At 34.8% G+C, this 18,434-nt stretch overlaps 3 protein-coding genes and 2 non-coding genes across 7 annotated transcripts in view; all 5 read right to left on the bottom strand.

Moving 5' to 3' along the window:
* Nucleotides 1-6,257, bottom strand: part of snx29 (sorting nexin 29) — a 139,800-nt gene extending 133,543 nt beyond the window's left edge. The window contains exons 1-5 of one of the 3 annotated variants that reach the window (XM_077201130.1): nucleotides 6,240-6,257; nucleotides 4,402-4,466; nucleotides 3,947-3,999; nucleotides 3,714-3,838; nucleotides 1,108-1,288 (exon numbers count right to left, since the gene is read on the bottom strand). In XM_077201130.1, the coding sequence (XP_077057245.1) occupies nucleotides 1,108-1,136 (29 nt within the window). In that variant the 5' untranslated portion in view covers nucleotides 1,137-1,288; nucleotides 3,714-3,838; nucleotides 3,947-3,999; nucleotides 4,402-4,466; nucleotides 6,240-6,257. Of the gene's footprint in view, nucleotides 1-1,107; nucleotides 1,289-3,713; nucleotides 3,839-3,946; nucleotides 4,000-4,401; nucleotides 4,467-5,680; nucleotides 6,075-6,239 lie in introns of those variants that run through there. The other 2 variants (XM_077201128.1, XM_077201129.1) reach the window with 2 other exon arrangements.
* A 497-nt stretch (nucleotides 6,258-6,754) lies between these two features.
* Nucleotides 6,755-8,300, bottom strand: tnfrsf17 (TNF receptor superfamily member 17). The gene is made up of 3 exons (XM_077201157.1): nucleotides 8,099-8,300; nucleotides 7,425-7,565; nucleotides 6,755-7,130 (listed from the first exon to the last, which is right to left on the bottom strand). The coding sequence occupies exons 1-3, from the start codon at nucleotides 8,250-8,252 to the stop codon at nucleotides 6,889-6,891; spliced, it is 537 nt and encodes a 178-aa protein (XP_077057272.1). The 5' UTR covers nucleotides 8,253-8,300; the 3' UTR covers nucleotides 6,755-6,888.
* A 5,035-nt stretch (nucleotides 8,301-13,335) lies between these two features.
* Nucleotides 13,336-18,284, bottom strand: rsl1d1 (ribosomal L1 domain containing 1). Its single transcript, XM_077201143.1, has 9 exons — nucleotides 17,811-18,284; nucleotides 17,314-17,453; nucleotides 17,077-17,215; nucleotides 16,658-16,806; nucleotides 14,593-14,694; nucleotides 14,265-14,358; nucleotides 13,969-14,094; nucleotides 13,738-13,881; nucleotides 13,336-13,624 (listed from the first exon to the last, which is right to left on the bottom strand). The coding sequence occupies exons 1-9, from the start codon at nucleotides 17,889-17,891 to the stop codon at nucleotides 13,478-13,480; spliced, it is 1,122 nt and encodes a 373-aa protein (XP_077057258.1). The 5' UTR covers nucleotides 17,892-18,284; the 3' UTR covers nucleotides 13,336-13,477.
* LOC143710341 (small nucleolar RNA SNORA55) lies at nucleotides 14,428-14,558 on the bottom strand. Its single transcript, XR_013194530.1, has one exon. It is a non-coding gene; the product is annotated as a small nucleolar RNA SNORA55 (small nucleolar RNA).
* On the bottom strand, nucleotides 16,887-17,010 carry LOC143710340 (small nucleolar RNA SNORA55). Its single transcript, XR_013194529.1, has one exon. It is a non-coding gene; the product is annotated as a small nucleolar RNA SNORA55 (small nucleolar RNA).
* Nucleotides 18,285-18,434: the final 150 nt, after the last annotated feature.

Below are 18,434 nucleotides of genomic sequence, written 5' to 3'. Positions count from 1 at the left end.
GTCACCTGAAAAAGGATGCAGCGACTGGCCACTTGGTGGCACTATAAAATGAAAAAACAACAACATTGCAGAGACTCTAAGACTGCATAGCTTCAGATACTGGTAATGTGACATGATGACAATAGAACGAACGAGTTGGATTGGGTGGGGAGTTGAATTAACAGAACGCTACACAATGAGTTAACCATTTTTGTTCCCGTGAGTTTGGCCATCACTGCTTTCGTTTTTCTTATCCGAAATGACATCAACATTTGCTTCAAGCTACAATATGTAATTTTTTCCGCCGCTAGGGGGTTGTTAACCTCTTACAATAACAAAGGTGTAGATTTACGATGCAGTGAATAAGTGGAATGATGGAACATGTGGTCATGCCAAGGGTTCTAATAATGTTTATGGGAAATGTTTATGGATGAGTGAATACATTCATGTTTTTTAACATTACTGTGGTATGAAGCAGGGCGAGATTGCTAATGAGAGACAGATGTCAGCGCCACACGCGAGCCCCGCGAATATAAAGGAACGAGGACATTTCATTCTACCGAACTATCCGCGAGTGCTGAATTAATACTCAAACTGGTCAGTTTATGTAACAAATTAAACTTGTGAGGTAACGCAGCGCTGTTTCATTTGGTCTACTACACAATCATACTAAACTGCATTTGAGTGTGTTGAAAGTTTTAATGTTATTCTATGTGTAAGTTTGTTGGGTGTATGAGACTATCAGTAAGCTAGATCAACATTACAATAACATACTGATCATATTCTAACATTTGGAAACATTTAAGATAATATAAGTACACAATTGAAAGAAATATATAAAACTGTGCAAGTGGTTTTTGGATATTTTGATACAAAATTCTTACATATTGTACCTTTAAGTAGATGTTTTTGGCAAATAGAGGAATTTGGCTGTTAACACGTTTTAATTTTATTCTACCGAACTTCCCATCACTAGCCAGTTCTCCATTTAAATGAATTGGATCACATCCCTTTTTTAGCTGCGTGTCACTGGCAGTGTGAACGGGGCTCTACTGATATGTAGCGGAAAACAACAAGGACGATAAACAAATAAAGACATCCAAAACCAAGATTCATGGGTGTCTTTACCCAAGGCGGGCATTATCTGCCAGCAACATGTGTAGATAACGCTCTAGCGAGTGTTCGTTCAGAGCACAGCGAAGCCATGCCCGGCCCCGACCCAGCTCAGATGTGATATTCCGCAGAGAGTAGAAGCGCTGCAACTCATGACGGTTGAGGTGCTCCTTCACATAAAACCAGAACGTCAGCTCTGAAACACACAAGAGAGTCTGTTTGAACTGCCACAGCAATGTTCTCAGTTCCCCATTAAAGAGAATAGAGGTAGATAATATCACAGAAGTTATACAAGGAGAACAATTTGTGAATCAGAATTTAGGAGGTAAAGAAAAGGTCAGCGATACTTATTCTTAAAATCCTCATGGTTGAGAGAAAAGAAAATGAAAAGAAATGTTTTCACTGCAACAGCAAAAAATAACTAAATAAAATCACAACACTAAGTAGAAGACCAGTTGAAACTTTTCTTTCTGTATTCATAATCCTTTGTATTCCATGTTGGATTTCTTTTTTTTTTTTAAATCCATTGCTGGTTTTAGCCTCAGTTTGGATCAGTCTGACATTGAACTTGTTCAGTTGTCTGTATGAAAACAAATTTTCCAAATGTTAAATGTTTCAAATGGTCACTTAGGGCTCAGGTAGTTATACTCGTCTGGAATCTGTGACATTTAAGTAGTGCATGATACAGGGTGGCGCAGCCTAGCATTTAAAGATCTGGGCTGGAAACTAAGAGGTTGTGGGTTCTGATGTGATAATTTTACTTGCAAAATAATAATGTAAATAACTTAACTTACTTATTAACTTATTAAGTTAATAAGTTACATTATTAATAACAGCTAAAAGTGTTTGCCACAGGATTTTGTGAGATTGTGGGGAGCAACAGACTATATTGATGCTTTTGGTTTCAGTTGGTTTGACAGATGCCAAACCAAATGATGCAAAACCCATCGTCAAATACATTATGAAGCTGTGGCGGGACAGGTTAGACTGTGGCATCAATGCGAAACAATGGCTAAATATTATTTAGTACCATTCAAAAGTATGGGCTCAGTGAGTTTTTATTTTATTTGAAAGAAGTTTTTTTTTAATCCTGCCCAGGGCTGCATTTATTTGATCAAAAATACAAACTAAAAAATTATTTTGATATACATGATTTTTTTTTTTTTTTCATCAAATGTCTTCTATTCCTGTAATGAAAAAGAAACAGCCATTACTCCAGTCTTCAGTGTCACGTGATCTTTCAGAAATAATTATAATATGCTGATTTGGGCTCAATAAATATTTATTATTATTATCAATGTTGAAAACAGAAAATAAACAGCATTTACTTGAAACTGAAATGTTTTGTAACATTATAAATGGTGTGTGTGTTATGTATGTATACATTATATATATATATATAGAGAGAGAGAGAGAGAGAGAGAGAGAGAGAGAGAGAGACAGAGACAGAGAGAGAGAGAGAGAGAGAGAGAGAGAGAGAGAGATTATTTTATATATATATATATATATATATATATATATATACACATATATACACACTCTGGGAACAGCCTATTTGTTCAGAAATTTCTTTCTGTGTCTTACCCTCTTGCTTGAGGGTGTCAATGAAGGCCTTCTGGACAGCAGTCAGGTCGGCAGTCTTACCCATGATTGCGGTTTTGAGTAATGAAACAGGCTGGGAGTTTTTAAAAGCCTCAGGAATCTTTTGCAGGTGTTTAGAGTTAATTAGTTGGTTCAGATGATTAGGTTAATAGCTCGTTTAGAGACCCTTTTCATGATATGCTAATTTTTTGAGACAGGAATTTTGGGTTTTCATGAGCTGTATGCCAAAATCATCAGTATTAAAACAATAAAAGACCTGAAATATTTCAGTTGGTGTGCAATGAATCTAAAATATATGAAAGTTAAATTTTTATCATTACATTATGGAAAACAATTAACTTTATCACAATATGCTAATTTTTTGAGAAGGACCTGTATTATAGAGGGGGGATATACATCCTCAAGATAAAACTTGACACAATAGTTTATGCATGAACTCATTCAGCAGTGAATTTTTTCAACCATGTTCAGTTTCGACTAGAGTTCATCAAGCACATTATTCATGATATCTCAGAATCTTATAAGATCACTCAAAATTCCCCATTATTTTCTGGATGGCAGTCAACTTTCTACTCTAGAAAAACTAAAAGTACTCACTGTCAGCATTGATTCATAGTATCACTCTTAGTTCTGCTGTTAATTTTAAACAGTTTAAAACCACAACAGGTGCAGAGACTAACCTCAGAAAAACCTTGTTTCTCTTTTTTGCCATTTTTACAGGGCTTGTTGCATAACCATCTGGTTTCGTAAACAGTATCAGCACCTGGTTTTCCTGTATGAGCACTCATAAGCATCTGTTTCCTCAATGGACAACCCATAACACTGCATGTGTTCTTTGTTACTAGGGAAATCTCTCAGGCAAAGTCTCTCAGGGGTACCAACTAAGACAAACTCATTAAGTAGCGAAAAGAGTTCACAGAGTAAACGCTTGGAAAAACACTTCTTTTAACTTCTCTTTCTGAGAATAATACATTGATTAATATGGCTGGTCAAAAGCTGAATGACAGAAAACAAGGTACCTGCTTCAGTTTTACTGCTAAATCCAGCAGCATGTTTAATGGCAGCTGCCGTGAGGGCTAAACCACGACTTTTCCTCAAGCCGTGTTGAAGTACCGCTTCGAACTGGGCACACAGGCATATGACTCTGAAAACAAAAGATCAGCAAAATAAAATAAGATTCAGCATTATCTTATCAAACCATTTCAGATTTATAACATAAACAGATAATATTTGGATGGAGTATTCTTCCCACCTGCTATCAGAATCTGAGGCAATCTCCTTCCTGCCACCGAAGCGAATTTGGCACTAAGAAGATAATAATTGTATAAAGCAAGGAATGGTCAGACTTTAACATAAATTGACAATATTGTATTACAAAATACTTAACATCACTCAAACAATGTCAATGGAAATGTCAAACTTTTATATGCATTACATATCTTTTTTATAGATCGCTCCATCACCTTCATGACCACATGGATAAATATAATTAATATTTAAGCATCTGATCTGCCATTGTTACTAAACTCACTAAATACAACAGCTGGTGAATGGGAGAAAGATAAACAATTTCCTGCATTCAAAATATAATAACATGGCTCGATAGGGCATGATGTAGCAGTGCGGTGTTCATTCAGGAAAGGCATCCTGACAATAAAAACATTGTAAGTTATTAATAGTCAATTAAAAAAATCAATGTTACCTTACCTGTTTAACTGCATCGAGAAGTCTCTCTAACAGGTTTTGTCTTCTTAGGTCATTTTGCTGCGCACCTGTAAGGTACAGTGTCCTGAAATATTACTGGTTAAATTGACCTCACTTAACAATATAATAAACACACTTAAAATAAACACATCAAAATCACAGTGCGTGAAATGTTTATCAATGGTTGACATATGATATCTGACTGCACGGAAACAGAGCATATAGTCAATCTGAATACATCTAATCTCTTCTTCACACACACACAAATATATATATATATATATATATATATTATTGCATATATATTCCAGCCAAAAAAACGTTGCTTTTTGGATTTAAATAGGCAAATGCTTAAGAGTGATGAATGCTTATGACTGCATCATTATTGCAGTAATTATTATGTTTCTAGCATGTTAAAATTGATGCACCTCTTGATGGAGATAACATCACATTTATATAAATTTATTTCCATCAAGAGATGCATCATTTTCTGGCAAGACCTTGTATTGTAAGAGTCCATCAGAGTCTTATTGTAAAGTGTACTCCGTCCAGCACATCCCAAAGACTTTCAGTTTATTGTGTGAAAATGATTCTTCATGCTCCCTCCCAACCATTCTTTCACAATTTGAGCCTGATGAATCTTGACATTATCATCCTGGAATATGGCCATGATGTGTCTTCCTACATGGTTGTTTAAGAAATGAAAAGCTACACACTCCATCAAAGTTAGGTTTAGAAGAACTGTTGACAAACATATAACATGCTAGAAACATAATCACTGCAATAATGATCCAATCATAAACTCTTAGCCTAAGTATTTGACTATTTAAATCCAAACAGCGAGTTTTTTGGCCATGCAGTGTATTATATCTATCTATACACACACACACACACACACACACACACACAACAGGGAGTTCTGCTCCTTGAATCTGATATACAGTGTTTGGAAAGATCAGTCTTAAAATGCAGTCACACATTTGACATGACCTGTGAAAACTGCAGATAAAGAACTTAGTAAGTAACGTTAAGTAGTTCCAGCTACCGTAGAAAGGCCGATTGACTGTAATCACAAATATCACATTTTGGTCATACAATTCACTTGTTTTTAATGACATATTCTAGGATTTACATATTCCAACCACATTGACACAGACTGAATGTTTTGAAACCTCAGACTACCTAACAAACAATATTAATGGATAACAATTAGCGCTAAATGTGTTGCAAACAAATAAACAATTTAATAGCAGGAATATTTCCCCTCACATTTGCAACTCACCGTTCATTCTGAAATTCCCGATTAAACGGTTTGGCAAGCGACATAAAATCGCAGTTGAGTCGGTAGCTAAAAGTTTCAGATTAATCCCAAGTGATATTTAACAGCATTGTTTACATTTTGAATCGTTCTCCATAGTTTAATTTGCAGAGCAGTTAAACCGTACAGTACAACCGAGGCCTAGTTCAGACAACACTAGCACTTTAAAGCCGTTTAATGCATCACAACTATGAAGACGTTGTTTATGGAGTATCGTAAATGTTTATTGTCCAGTATAAGTTAACTTTTTCTACCCAGTTAAGCTCTTGTATCGTTGTGCTAACGAGAACTCGCTAATGCCACTGCTGCACAGCGCTCGTGTCAGTCACATGACATTGACTTGGTGTCACGTGACAGCAACATTGTCACGTTGGTCAAAATTATAATAACTTCAAAATATACAGAAATAAAAGTATTTAGACGTCGTTCAACAGTGGTTGCTGACATTTAAGTAAGTTTGAAATTCTGATTTAAAGGGACGGTTCACCCATAAATGAAAACTGTCATTATTTAGCCTACTCACCCTCGTGTTGTTGTCAATGATTTTCTTTCCTCTGTGAAATACAAAAGGAAATGTTGGGCAGAATTTTAGGAACTTACAACCTCCGTCGCCTTCTCATCATTGCATCTTTTTAACATTCAGTGAAAGTGAATGGTGATTGAGAATATTGTGCCGATCTTTGTGAGAGACAGAAAAAATACATAGGCTAGGCTGCAAGGTTTGAGAGGGGAAAAACACAAGAGTGAGTAAATAATGACTGAATTTCATTTTCATGGGTGAACTATCCCTTTTGCATAAATGTCATGCATTTTTTTTCTGTCTTGAAGTATATTTACATATACTTATATAATGAGACTACAATTGAAGTAGGCTAACACATTTTAATTTAACAAAGATACAGCATAAATTTGTACTGGTTTTGCATTGATGATAAATATGTGAAAGAGTGAAACTGAGATGTAAAACATTTGGACAAAGCATGTTGAAATTGTTTACATTCACTGATATCTTACACCTAAATAACAGAGATGTTCACTTTTGACAGTCAAATGCCATATTGTGTTCATTATTAGTGCATCCAGCTGTCCATTTCAAATTAAAATGAGCATTTTATCCAGTCTGGACAGAGTAATGGTGAGATTATGTGCAGAGTTTTCAGAATCTGCTGCTGTTATACAAGTTCCATGCGATCTCCTCCATATATGAAAGGTGCACACTGGTAAGCTTGTACTGTCTTTGCTGTAACCAGCAATGTGGTGCCTTCCTCAGTGGAGGGAAGAGGCAGGTTGGAGTTGCAGTGATGTTGATTCAATCCATCTGATAAATCAGTCGTAGCTTCATTCGTATCTTCAGATTGCTCTGTGATATCCGAACCTCTCTCTCTGTCAGATGTCTTTTGTTCTTGACCTATCGCTGTGTGATATTTCATTGACTTTATAAGGATTTGTTTGCCACACAAGTAATGTCATTATAAGATACTGGCTACTAGTATAAGTATAGTTAGATATATAATTTACAATGCATTTAAAATCTGTATTACATATTTTTATATTACATATTCTGTTGTTGTTGTTGGGTTTTTTTTAGATGTAATGTCATACAACATGAAATCAAGTACAGTAAACTAAACAAATGCATGCACAATGTACTAAAATTTGAACCACATGGCAACATTCATAACTTATCAAAATTCTTTCAGCAATATACCTTTCATGATGATGGGCTTACAGGTTTTTCTGCGTATAACTCGCAGAATAATGGTCAGTGCAGTGAAAGCTCCCAGGAACACAAAAACCACAATCAAAATTAAACGAATATTTTGATTGTTTTCAACTTCATTTACTGGTACTGAAAAGGACACAATAAGGCACCGAATAAGAGACCGACATAATAAGACATACATTGTTGACTTTGATACAGTTCTTTTAAGGAAAGGTACGTTTTCATACCTTTTGCAGAATTTTCAAAGAGTTTGATATTTAAATAACTGGAGACTATTGCATTGTTTGTACTCCCCTGATGAAGAAATTAAACAGATATTTTTATGCATTTATATGTATATACATTATTTCACAAGACAAATTAATACGTAGCCCTACCCTTGATTTTTTTATACACAACCAGATACTTTGTGTATAATGCGTCTTGTAGAATATATATATTGAATATATAAACATATATTGAACATTAAAGAATGTTATATAGCCTTTTCAAGGGGAGGTTGAATCTCAGTTTTTAAAATTTGACAACTTACTGATTCTGCAAGGAGTATGTAAACGTACCATAACTGTTACTGTTATGTTTATCCATTCAATTATGTAATGTGCTTGTTCTAAGTCTAATGTCAAAACGTTTTAAACCAGAAATATAACAATACTTACTTGAGGTACAAAATGTTTTGCAAATATTTGGTGGAGAGTTGCATCTAATGGAGCAATGTTGACACTCCTCGAGAAGTCCATCGTAATAAGAATTCTTTGCACATTTTCCCTCAGCACAAATAATCATGTAAAGCAGCCATATAAAGAGAAGCATCTTCCACTGAGGTTTTGGAAGTCACTGAACTTACAAACAGTCAACATTTTATTAAGCGTAGTATGTAAATATGTCTTAAGAAGGGGATGTCCCTGAGCTATTGTCTTTTACATTTGGGATCAGTTTAAATTTTAGTCTTTTTTTTTTTTTTTTCATGACAAAAACTAAACTATCCTCATCAAGCACATTTCTACTTTTTTTTAGTTAAATAACTATTAATACTACCATTTGTTTTATCTTAATAGACTTAAAATTCCCAAGAACCTTTAATATCAATGGAACCTTTTCAATGCTCAAAAGGCAGGGGGAAAAATATAGGTTCTTCTGATTATTAAAATGTTATTCACACTCAGAAAAATAAATAGTTGTTTCTTTGGGGAAACAAAAATGTTTTTTCCATGGCATCGCTGGGAAAACCCCCTTAACCTTGCTTTTCAGAAATGAAGTGACTTTGTTCTTCTTTTTCAAATAAAACTTTAAATAGACTAATAAAGGTTCTAAAATTATTTTAATTTCAATGGTCTGTATACATAACAAAATAATGTTATCCTGATACTATGAACACAGAAAACCAACCACTGCTTATTAGACATGTTGTCAACATATTAGTAACAATTTCACAAATACACAACCAGCAAATAACAATCAAGCATATTTGATTAGCATATTATATACTATTATCAGTATAAGTTAACAATAAGTAATGCATTAGCTAACTAAAAATGAGCAATATATTAAAGCATTTATTAATCTTTTTTGATGTTAGTTGGTAAAAGTCTAATTGTTTGTTTGTTTGTTCATGTTAGTTAACATTGCATTAACAAATGTGGTAACACTTTACAATAAGGTTTCATTCGTTTACATTAATGTATCAACTAACACGAACAACAATTAGCAATACATTTGTTACAATATTTATTAATCTTTGGTAATGTTAGTTAATAAATCCAGCTTTTCATTGTTTGTTCATGTTAGTTCACATAGCATTACCTAATGTTAACAAATACAAGTTTTGATTTTAATAATGTATTAAATGTTGAGATTAACAATAACTTAGATTAATAAATGCTGTAGAAATATTGTTCATTCTTAGTTCACTAATGTTAACTAATAAAGCCTTGTTCTGAAGTGTTACCACAAATGTTATTTACAACTTTTTTAAAACGTTTAAAACCCTAACGTTTTTAAAAATGTATTAGTAAACGTTAAAATTACCATTGATTAAAGAATGCTGTGAAGAATTGTTCATTCTTAATTAGTTAACTAGCCAACTAATGTTAATAAAAAGCCATCATATTGTAAAACGTTACCACATTATATTAAATAATAGAAAAATATTTTAGTTCAGTTGGATTAAAAGAACAATCTTTAAATATATTTATATATGAACAATTATACATGAATGTAGCCAAAGAACACTAATGATCTTAAAGATCTATAAAGCACTTCTAAAGGCAAGTCATTTCTAAGCAGCATGAATGCAGTTGTGGAGAGGAGGGTCTTCCCGCAGTGCACTCTGGGAATACAGATGCAAATCAGAGCCTGACACAAAGTTGAGCAAAGTTTGCTGTGTGGTACAAAAGATAAGTCTTATTTGATTCTCTGTCCTGGCCAATAGGATTCCACCTAAAGACCAGAATGCTATAAATGATTAACAAAGTCACACGTTGCATGAAAATTAAAATTAAAATCATGCTTATAGATAACATGAAAGATTGCGGGTTTCCATTGCATTGTACAAGTTTGTATTCTTTAAAACACCTTTCATAGGGTATTATTAGTATTACCTGTATGTTATATCACTAAAGGATCTCGGTTCAGGTGGTTGGTCGTCTCAGTTGGCTGTGTATTCAGATAGGAGCTCATGGCAATGGTAACGGGTTGATCTGCTCTGGCCGTGCGGTTTTCATGAGAGCCTCCAGGCCGAGTGTTGATTCTTCCATTTCTCCTGAAGGAATTGCTCAGTCCGTTGGAGAGCCTGCTTGAGACTTTACGCATAACGCCTGAAATTCCTTTAGTGCGTTTGTACTGAGCAATGTCATCCTCCAGCTCTTCAGGAGGCACTTCAATATTCCCAGTGTACCAAAACACCCACCAGATAAGACTCAGGAAAATGATCACAGCTCCAGCGTATATTAAAAAGTCATGGAAAAAGATGTCCCAAAACACCCCAGCCAGGAGGACAAAAAGTCCAAAAACGTCATGAAAAACAGCAAACCAAAAGGCACATTTACAACGTCCAACTCCTGGATACTTTTTCTCCATATCCCTAATTTTATATTATTGTCCCTTTTTATTGAAACATTTAGCTAGACGCCAGCTCGTCTATTCAGATCAATCTAAAGAAAAGTACAGTGCTAAAAGTACACACTGCGTGAAACATGACGCACACATACAGATGATGTTCAAAGTACACTGAAGTGAATAAACCTTGATGTCCAGCTGTAAACCAATGCTTTTATCAGAAAACTTTATCAGGATCACAAACCTGAAGATAAATTAAGATAACAGACATGCGCTGACAAGTCAAAATAATATTTGCAAGCAAGTTTTTCATGTGACGTCTTTGACTATTCATCTAATTCTAGATCATCTGCCTTTTTTGTTTCACGTTTTGTTTTAATGTCCAGACGACACCGAGCACAGCAAACATCAGCCCAACTGAAAGAATGGGCCCACTTCATCATTCACAGGCATCAAGTCTCTAGGCTTACTACCAAATAATCCACTATGAGAATGAACCACCAGACCAGCACTCAATGCTAGCCCACAAATGGTCAAGATGAAGATGGGTTTGAGGTAGTAAGTCCAACAACTGGGGTCTCTGGGTACAGGGTCCCGAACTGTAATTGAAACTGTTTGCAGTGTCAAATCTTCACTTAACTCCATCCTTACTGTCAAACAAAAAATACATAAGTAAATGTCACTCACTTTGTACGATCCACGGTTTGATATAAATATCTTTCTGAAATGCATTGTTCACTCACAAATAAAGAGTCTGTCATTTACTTGCCCTCATGTCACTCCAAAACAGACTTACTGGAAACACAAAAGATAAATGCTTTGAAATTGTTGCCTATGGTTCATCTCCATTGGATGGACATAAAACATTCCTTAAAATATCTTTGTTCCACTGGAGTCAATCATTGTGGTTTTGAAACAGTATAAGGGCAAGTACACAATTTTCATTTGTAGCTGAGTTATTCCTTTAACAATATCATCTAAATATTGTTGATAGCATAAAAAATAGCTTTTTACTTGCCTTCTGTTTGTAATCTGTACCACTACTTGGTTCCTTTCATTGTAATCAGCCTCACACGTAAATCTAGGAAATATGAGAGAATAATATAGGGTAACACTTTATATTACGACCCGCAAACAACTGCGTAAGTAAACCGAAATTACGGTGTATGTTTCTGTAATTATAGTGTACTTCCGTGTAGGTATAAGGAAACAATATGTTAAGTTTTGGGTAATAAAGGGGTAACAAGCAGATATACAAGCAAATTATTTATAATGTAATTATTTTAAAACTAACAGGTACCTATTCTGTTAATATATTCCAGGCAAAAATTGTACATCTGTTATATATATATATATATATATATATATATATATAAACATATATAAAAACTTTCACATTGTATTGCAATGACACTTAAATGTCAGGGCAAATATACTGTGTAATTAAAAGGTTTTTTTTGTTTTGTTTTCTTAATAAGAATACCTTTCTCTGTAATTACTGTGCAAATAGTGTTGTTTCGTATTGTTACATAGTAAGTAGTGTTTGTCACCCGTTTCAACTGTGTATTTACAGGGTAAGTGTAACTCCTGCGGGCTATAAATTAAAGTGGCGCTTCTTACCCCCTTGTTCTGTGTAGTTACAGGATAAATACTTTGAAATTTTGTTGTAAAATAAAAGTCTGAAATTAAATGGGATCCTTTATTGTATATTTACTGCACTTACCCTGTAACTACACAGAACAAGGAGGTAACAAGCGCCACTTTAATTTACAGCCCACAGGAGTTACACTTACCCTGTAAATACACAGTTGAAACGGGTAACAGACACTACTTACTATGTAACAATACGAAACAACATTATTTGCACAGTAATTACAGAGAAAAGTACTCTACTAAAACAGAACAAAAAAAAAAGTTTTAATTACACAGTATATTTGCCCTGACATTTAAGTGTCATTGCAATACAATGTGATAAGGTAAGTACTACATGGTACGTTCTAAATTAAAATCATAGCAGAAACTAATTGTTTTGGCTTAACATTAACTAGTTTAGTAAGAAGAGCCAATAAATAAAAATTTTATCATACTGTACTTACATACAGCCATATATATTTATATGGCTGTATGTAAGTACAGTATGATAAAAATGTTATATATATATATATATATATACACACACGTTTAATTTACAACCCCCAGATGTCAAAATTACCCTCTAACTACATTACACAAGAATATTTTGCCAGAAATGTGAAGAATAATTTGCCAGAAAAAACTTTTATATACAACAGACATACAATTTTTGCCTGGAATATATTAACAGAATAGGTACATGTTAGTTTTAAATTAATTACATTATAAATAATTTGCTTGTATATCTGGTTGTACCCCCTTACTACCCAAAACTTAACATATTGTTCCCTTATACCTACGCGGAAGTACACTATAATTACAGAAACGTACACCGTAATTTCGGTTTACTTACGCAGTTGTTTGCGGGTCGTAATATAAAGTGTTACCTAATATAGTCTCAAAAGACAATTCAAAACACCCGTCTTGATCAAAACAGGAAAGATCTTCAAAATGATCTTGGTAAAAATCTCAAATTTTAAAAACATCAGACTCAGTGACTAGATGACCATTACCAAACCAAGCAAACCAGTGTGAGCAGGAACAGCGGCACAAACAGAAGAGCAGCTGGTCCAACATTGTCTAGCTCATCAAATGCATGTCATATAATACATCTATTACACAGACCTACTGTAAACAGAACATTGTAACATCAAAGCTGACAAATCCAGATACCGACTTCATTTAAATGAATTCACAAAAGCCATCATCAGATTTAGAATGCTTTTAATTAACTGTTGATCTGTCAGAACAAACGTTCACATAAACAACCATGTGTACTACAAATTCTGGTTCCGTATATATCCACGTAAATTGTTAACAGGATGAGAAAGCTGTACATTAATTGCATTTCAGATTTTATTTGTTTTAGCTTTTCTTTTCAGAACACGTCCTGTGACCTTTGGTGTTTTCTTGGCCAGTTTTTTGTCTTTTACGGTTTTCTTAAGTCCTTTGCTAGCAGGCCTGGGTGCTTTTTTCAATCCTTTTTTGGATATGCCCTGTAAAAAAATCCACACAAAAAAGCACATACAACAACATTATTGCATTAACATCCATGCAGTGTAAATACTGGTTTAACTAACAGTCCCTTGTGAGATGTGCAGACACTGACCTCCCGTTTTGGCTTTTTGGTTGGCGTCTCGATTGGCACCAGCTGTGGTATTTCCTCTTCACAGTCTTCATCTTTCTCCTTCTCTTTAGTGATTGGCTCTGATAGTTCTGTTTTCTTATTTTCGCTCTTCCTCTTTTGTGCTCCCTAAAAATTAAAGGGTAAAACAAATGACTTCTCATTTTACAAAAGTATTTTTGGACACACATCCATATTGCCTTTAAACAACTTCACCTTTGTTGGATGAGCTTTCTTCTGGGCCTCCTCCACCACTGCAAGATGACTCAAATCAGAGGTGTAGATGGGCAGAGCAACTGAGTTCTGACTCTTCAAATGGATGATTTTTATGTTTCTTCCTGTCTGAGAGGGAAACAAAAGATTCAAGGTTTTAGGTAAAAACATGGTGAACAGAAACACACATCCCATTAAAAACACAAGAAGATGCAAAGAAATGATGAGTAGCAAATGATACCGTGGGGAAAAAAAGCACACAGGTTACATACATAAAACTCTTAACCCGCTCTACTCACTGTTGCTAACTTTGTTGAAATGGTGGAAACCGCCATAGTCACATTCTCGACTATCTCATCTGCCGTCATGTTTGAATGTGCTACACGTGCCATGCTGCAAAGGTAAATCTCACAATCAGGGAAACTGAAAACATTTCTGGATTTTGGAAGAAAATAAATAATCTCATGTTTCATAGTTTGTAGGGACAAGTTTCAACAAATGAGGAGACCCGTCTGGATACACTATGAGTTACTATCGCACATTTTTAACCCATATCCAGCTGTTATGTAGCAGGGAATGGTTTGCTGTAGTGCTTCTACATACTGTAACTAAATCAAATGTTCATACCAACAGGAGCCTTTGTTTGAGACACAGAGGGTGGTGCCTTGAATGAGGAGCTCCATGTGTCTGGCCAGATTTTTACTCTCTAGATCCACCGACAGAGGAGCCCTGACACAGAGGAATAACAACAATAAACTTTATTTTCTATAGCGCCTTTAAAAGTAGCATCTCGAAGGTCTTCACAAGAATAAGATCAAATAAAACATACAATTATACAAACAACGCATTAATGAAAGTGAATAACAGACACAAATAAAATACAAAATAAAAACATACTATGAAGAGTTCAACAACTAAACAAATACTTCAATAAATGTCATTCACAAAGATCATTGAAAAAAAGACTATTGTCAGTAGTGTAGAGATGTATTTCATACAGCTCACACAGATGTCATTTTAAAATAGGGATGCAGATTTGTGTTCATTTTTAATGGTATTGCCCCGATAAGAAAATAAGGACAATATATTAAAGCCAATAAAGAATGGATTTTTCCTTCAGCGGAGACACTTCAGAAGTGCTCTGTTCAGCATGATGGTTTTGAATTGCTTAAAATATGGTTGGAATCACTTCAAAAAGGAAAACACAGTTAAGCGCAACATAAGTAGCACAAATCTATCATATAGCCTACATAAAATTATAATGAGAACACTACTTTAAAAGAATGCGACACCTTCATGATTAGCAAAGTCAAGTTCGCTTGTGCATTCGGAGGCTTTTGTTTTGTGCAATTGTAAATTGGATTATGTTTATTTAGTGAATATATATCTGACTTCTCATATAGGAAGCATTTGGTTATGTTAATTAATGTGGTAGTAAGGAGCTTACCTTCAGCGCATGCAGCTCAAATAGCAATGCACGACGACATTAATAACTATGATTGGGAATGTCATATTATGTAACATTATGAAGTCTATTGTAATAAAACGCTGTGAATTCTTTGTGCAGATATAAGTTGTAATAGATTTATGTTGTATAAATATCTGACTTCTCATATATGATGCGTTTCATTGAGTTAATTAACCCGCTAACAAAGCGCTTCAGTTTCCCGGTGTTCATTCAGCTCTTCAGATTCAGCGCAAGCAGTAGGTGCTGTTATTTGAAACAGTAGCTAAAATAAATTTATAGATGTTTCTTTTTCAAAAACATTGATGCATTATTAATAACTAGAATAGGCCATTCCATTTTATTTATGGGACATGCATGTTGATTCTTTATACATAAGTCATGTTGTCAAATGACTTAAGGCAATCGATTTTTTTGTTTGTTTGTTTGTTTCTTTTTGATAAAGAAAGTTGGCCATAGGAGTGTACAAATTATAAAAGGTCCTGGTTTCACAGACAGGGTTTAGATTAAGCCAGGGTTAGGCCTTAGTTCAATTAGGACATTGAAGTAGCTTTTATATTAACATGCCGTGCATCTTGAGACAAAAAGGTTTTGCTTTCCATTATAACAGCTCAAACATGCAGTTTAGTCCGGGACTAGCTTAAACATTGAAACTGTGAGAAGGAATCGTACACCGATTCAAACTAGGCTACTGTATTGTATATATGTGATTTATGCTGAAGTGCTTGGGACAAGGCTTTTAATGGTGAGCCTTTTGTTTTTGTAATCAGGGTCTTAAAAAATTGCCCGATTGATAGTCTACACTTTTTAGAAAGCAAAACGCCTTTTAATATAATTCTAAATACATCCCCCTTTATAATGTGGTACACATATCTTTTTGCTGCAAAATCTTTATACTGATTTTTAAAAAGTAAACATAATAACTTTTATATTGGTATTAATAATTCAAGATGAACACTTTCTGAACTGAAGGAACTTAGGTTTACTTGGTTATCCATACATTTCTTTAAAAACAAATCATGCTAAATTATGAGTATCAAATATGATGCCAAAAGCTTTTGTGGAATGTTTAATTGTACATCCCTCAATCAACATTGTACTCCCCCCACATTAAAAACAACAGAGCTTTGATCATAAAACTAAGCATTTAAATATCTAATGTATACAATAAATCTCAATTCTGAACTTTTTTTTTTTGTTTGGATGTGTATTTAAATGCAAACTTACTTCTTCCTTTCATAGAAATGTTTTCCAATGTGGGAGGGTAACCTGCGTCGAATACGTGCGTCTGCCAAAAACAAATCAAAGTTGCCTAGCAGTCTTCTCTTGGCTTCAAACGGCTTATACTCAGTTCTCAAAACTTTAAAGGGAATCACCTAACAAGAGAAAAAAAAATTATGTAAACGTACTTTTAAATATGTTCCAGTACATACTTTCACATAAAATGGCCATGCTTGGTTGTTTCAAAGTTTGTAGAGACAAGTTCCAATAGAGGAGACTCGTCTGGATACACTCTGAGGTACTTTAGCACTTTTTAACCCACGACCAGCACTGAGACAGGACAGGGTTTGCTGAAATGCATTTGCATATAGTAAACTTACTATAATAATTGCTGAAAGCATTGAAGGATCAGACAGATGAAATACCTCTATGACATTTTTGAAGCCTCTCTCAGTTAGTAACTTCTTGTAGAACCTCTCCGTCTGTTCTGAAGTCATGTTGGGTTCATCTCTGGTGAAGAGACACACGTCTCCTGTTTCTTTCCTCAGTCCATGGGGTAAAGGACTGTGGTACACAGCACATTTGGTAAGAGCAGTAACATATTTAAGTTCATCATGTCTAAATCAATGACTCTGGATTAATTTCCCATTTGAAACACTTACATGCGAATGGTTTGCTCCTTCTTAGGGATTTTCCATTGAGTAAACAGTAGGAAGACGGCCTGACCCTCATTCTGGAAGAGTTTCTGGGACGAGGAGCTGCTCTTTATATATGCCTGTAATGCCTGTGCAGCTTTCTTCACCTGTAATATGATGTTTGAACTAAATTAAGCGTCTTTCGTCAGAAACAGACATAGAATCAGTCATTGTTATAGTCATAAACAACGCCAGAAACCGCCATAGAATCAGTCGTTGTTATAGTCATAAACAATGTAACTTCATTGGGCATATACATAACATGTCAACGCAAACATAATACATGTTTTTATATCTAAACTTCGACAATTTGGTTGCCGCGCTTGTAAAGCCGTTAACAAAACGGCAGCATTGTTTGTTAATAGATTTTAACAAGGTACCCACCCAATCGGAAATATACACACAAACAAAATTAGTAAAACATAACAAATATGTGAGGAAACTATCAAATATAGCTAGTTTACCTGAGTCCGATCGAGAACCAATTCATCTCGTGGGGACTCCATTCTGCACGTGTGTAGAGGAAGCACAGGGCGCATGCGCATTGCCGGTAAACGTCACAAAGACTTTTATTCTGAAAAATGTATTAGATAGTGGGATGCTTCATGAGTCAGTCACTTTCCTGCAGCACAACAAACCCTTTTTTAGATCCAGGCCTATTTTAAACTATGATTTTAAACAAGGGGGTAATCATAGACAGTAAAAGAAATGGACACAGCGACCCGATTGATTTCAAAGGAGAACACTGAAGCCCGATTTTTGCACTTCCTGTTTCATGGCTGAGCGACTGAGCGTGACGATAGTCTGACAGTTGTACATCTTCTAGTAGCTGTGGCAAAACAAATCTGAATCACCTAATTCCTCAAAAACGTTGTTGAAATATTTTGTCCCGTTGTTTTTATGGACTCTCTATCTATGGGGTTCTCCCTTGACTTTATGCCTCTATGTCCCCCCTATTGCCTCATAGACAGTAAAAGATTGCCTCAGGGCTCTCTATTGTGCGACATAAATTCGCGTGGTTATGACGCAATCGCTAGCCTGTTTTAACAAAAACGGCTTCAACGGGGCCATAACGTAAGATACAAAAT

The sequence above is a fragment of the Siphateles boraxobius genome, unplaced genomic scaffold (assembly GCF_051911475.1).
Source record: "Siphateles boraxobius isolate OS27281-9 unplaced genomic scaffold, OSU_SipBor_1 46, whole genome shotgun sequence".
In the NCBI taxonomy this organism is placed as follows: domain Eukaryota; kingdom Metazoa; phylum Chordata; class Actinopteri; order Cypriniformes; family Leuciscidae; genus Siphateles; species Siphateles boraxobius.
The sequence above is the reverse complement of the archived record's forward strand: the minus strand, read 5'-3'. Positions and strand labels throughout refer to the sequence as shown.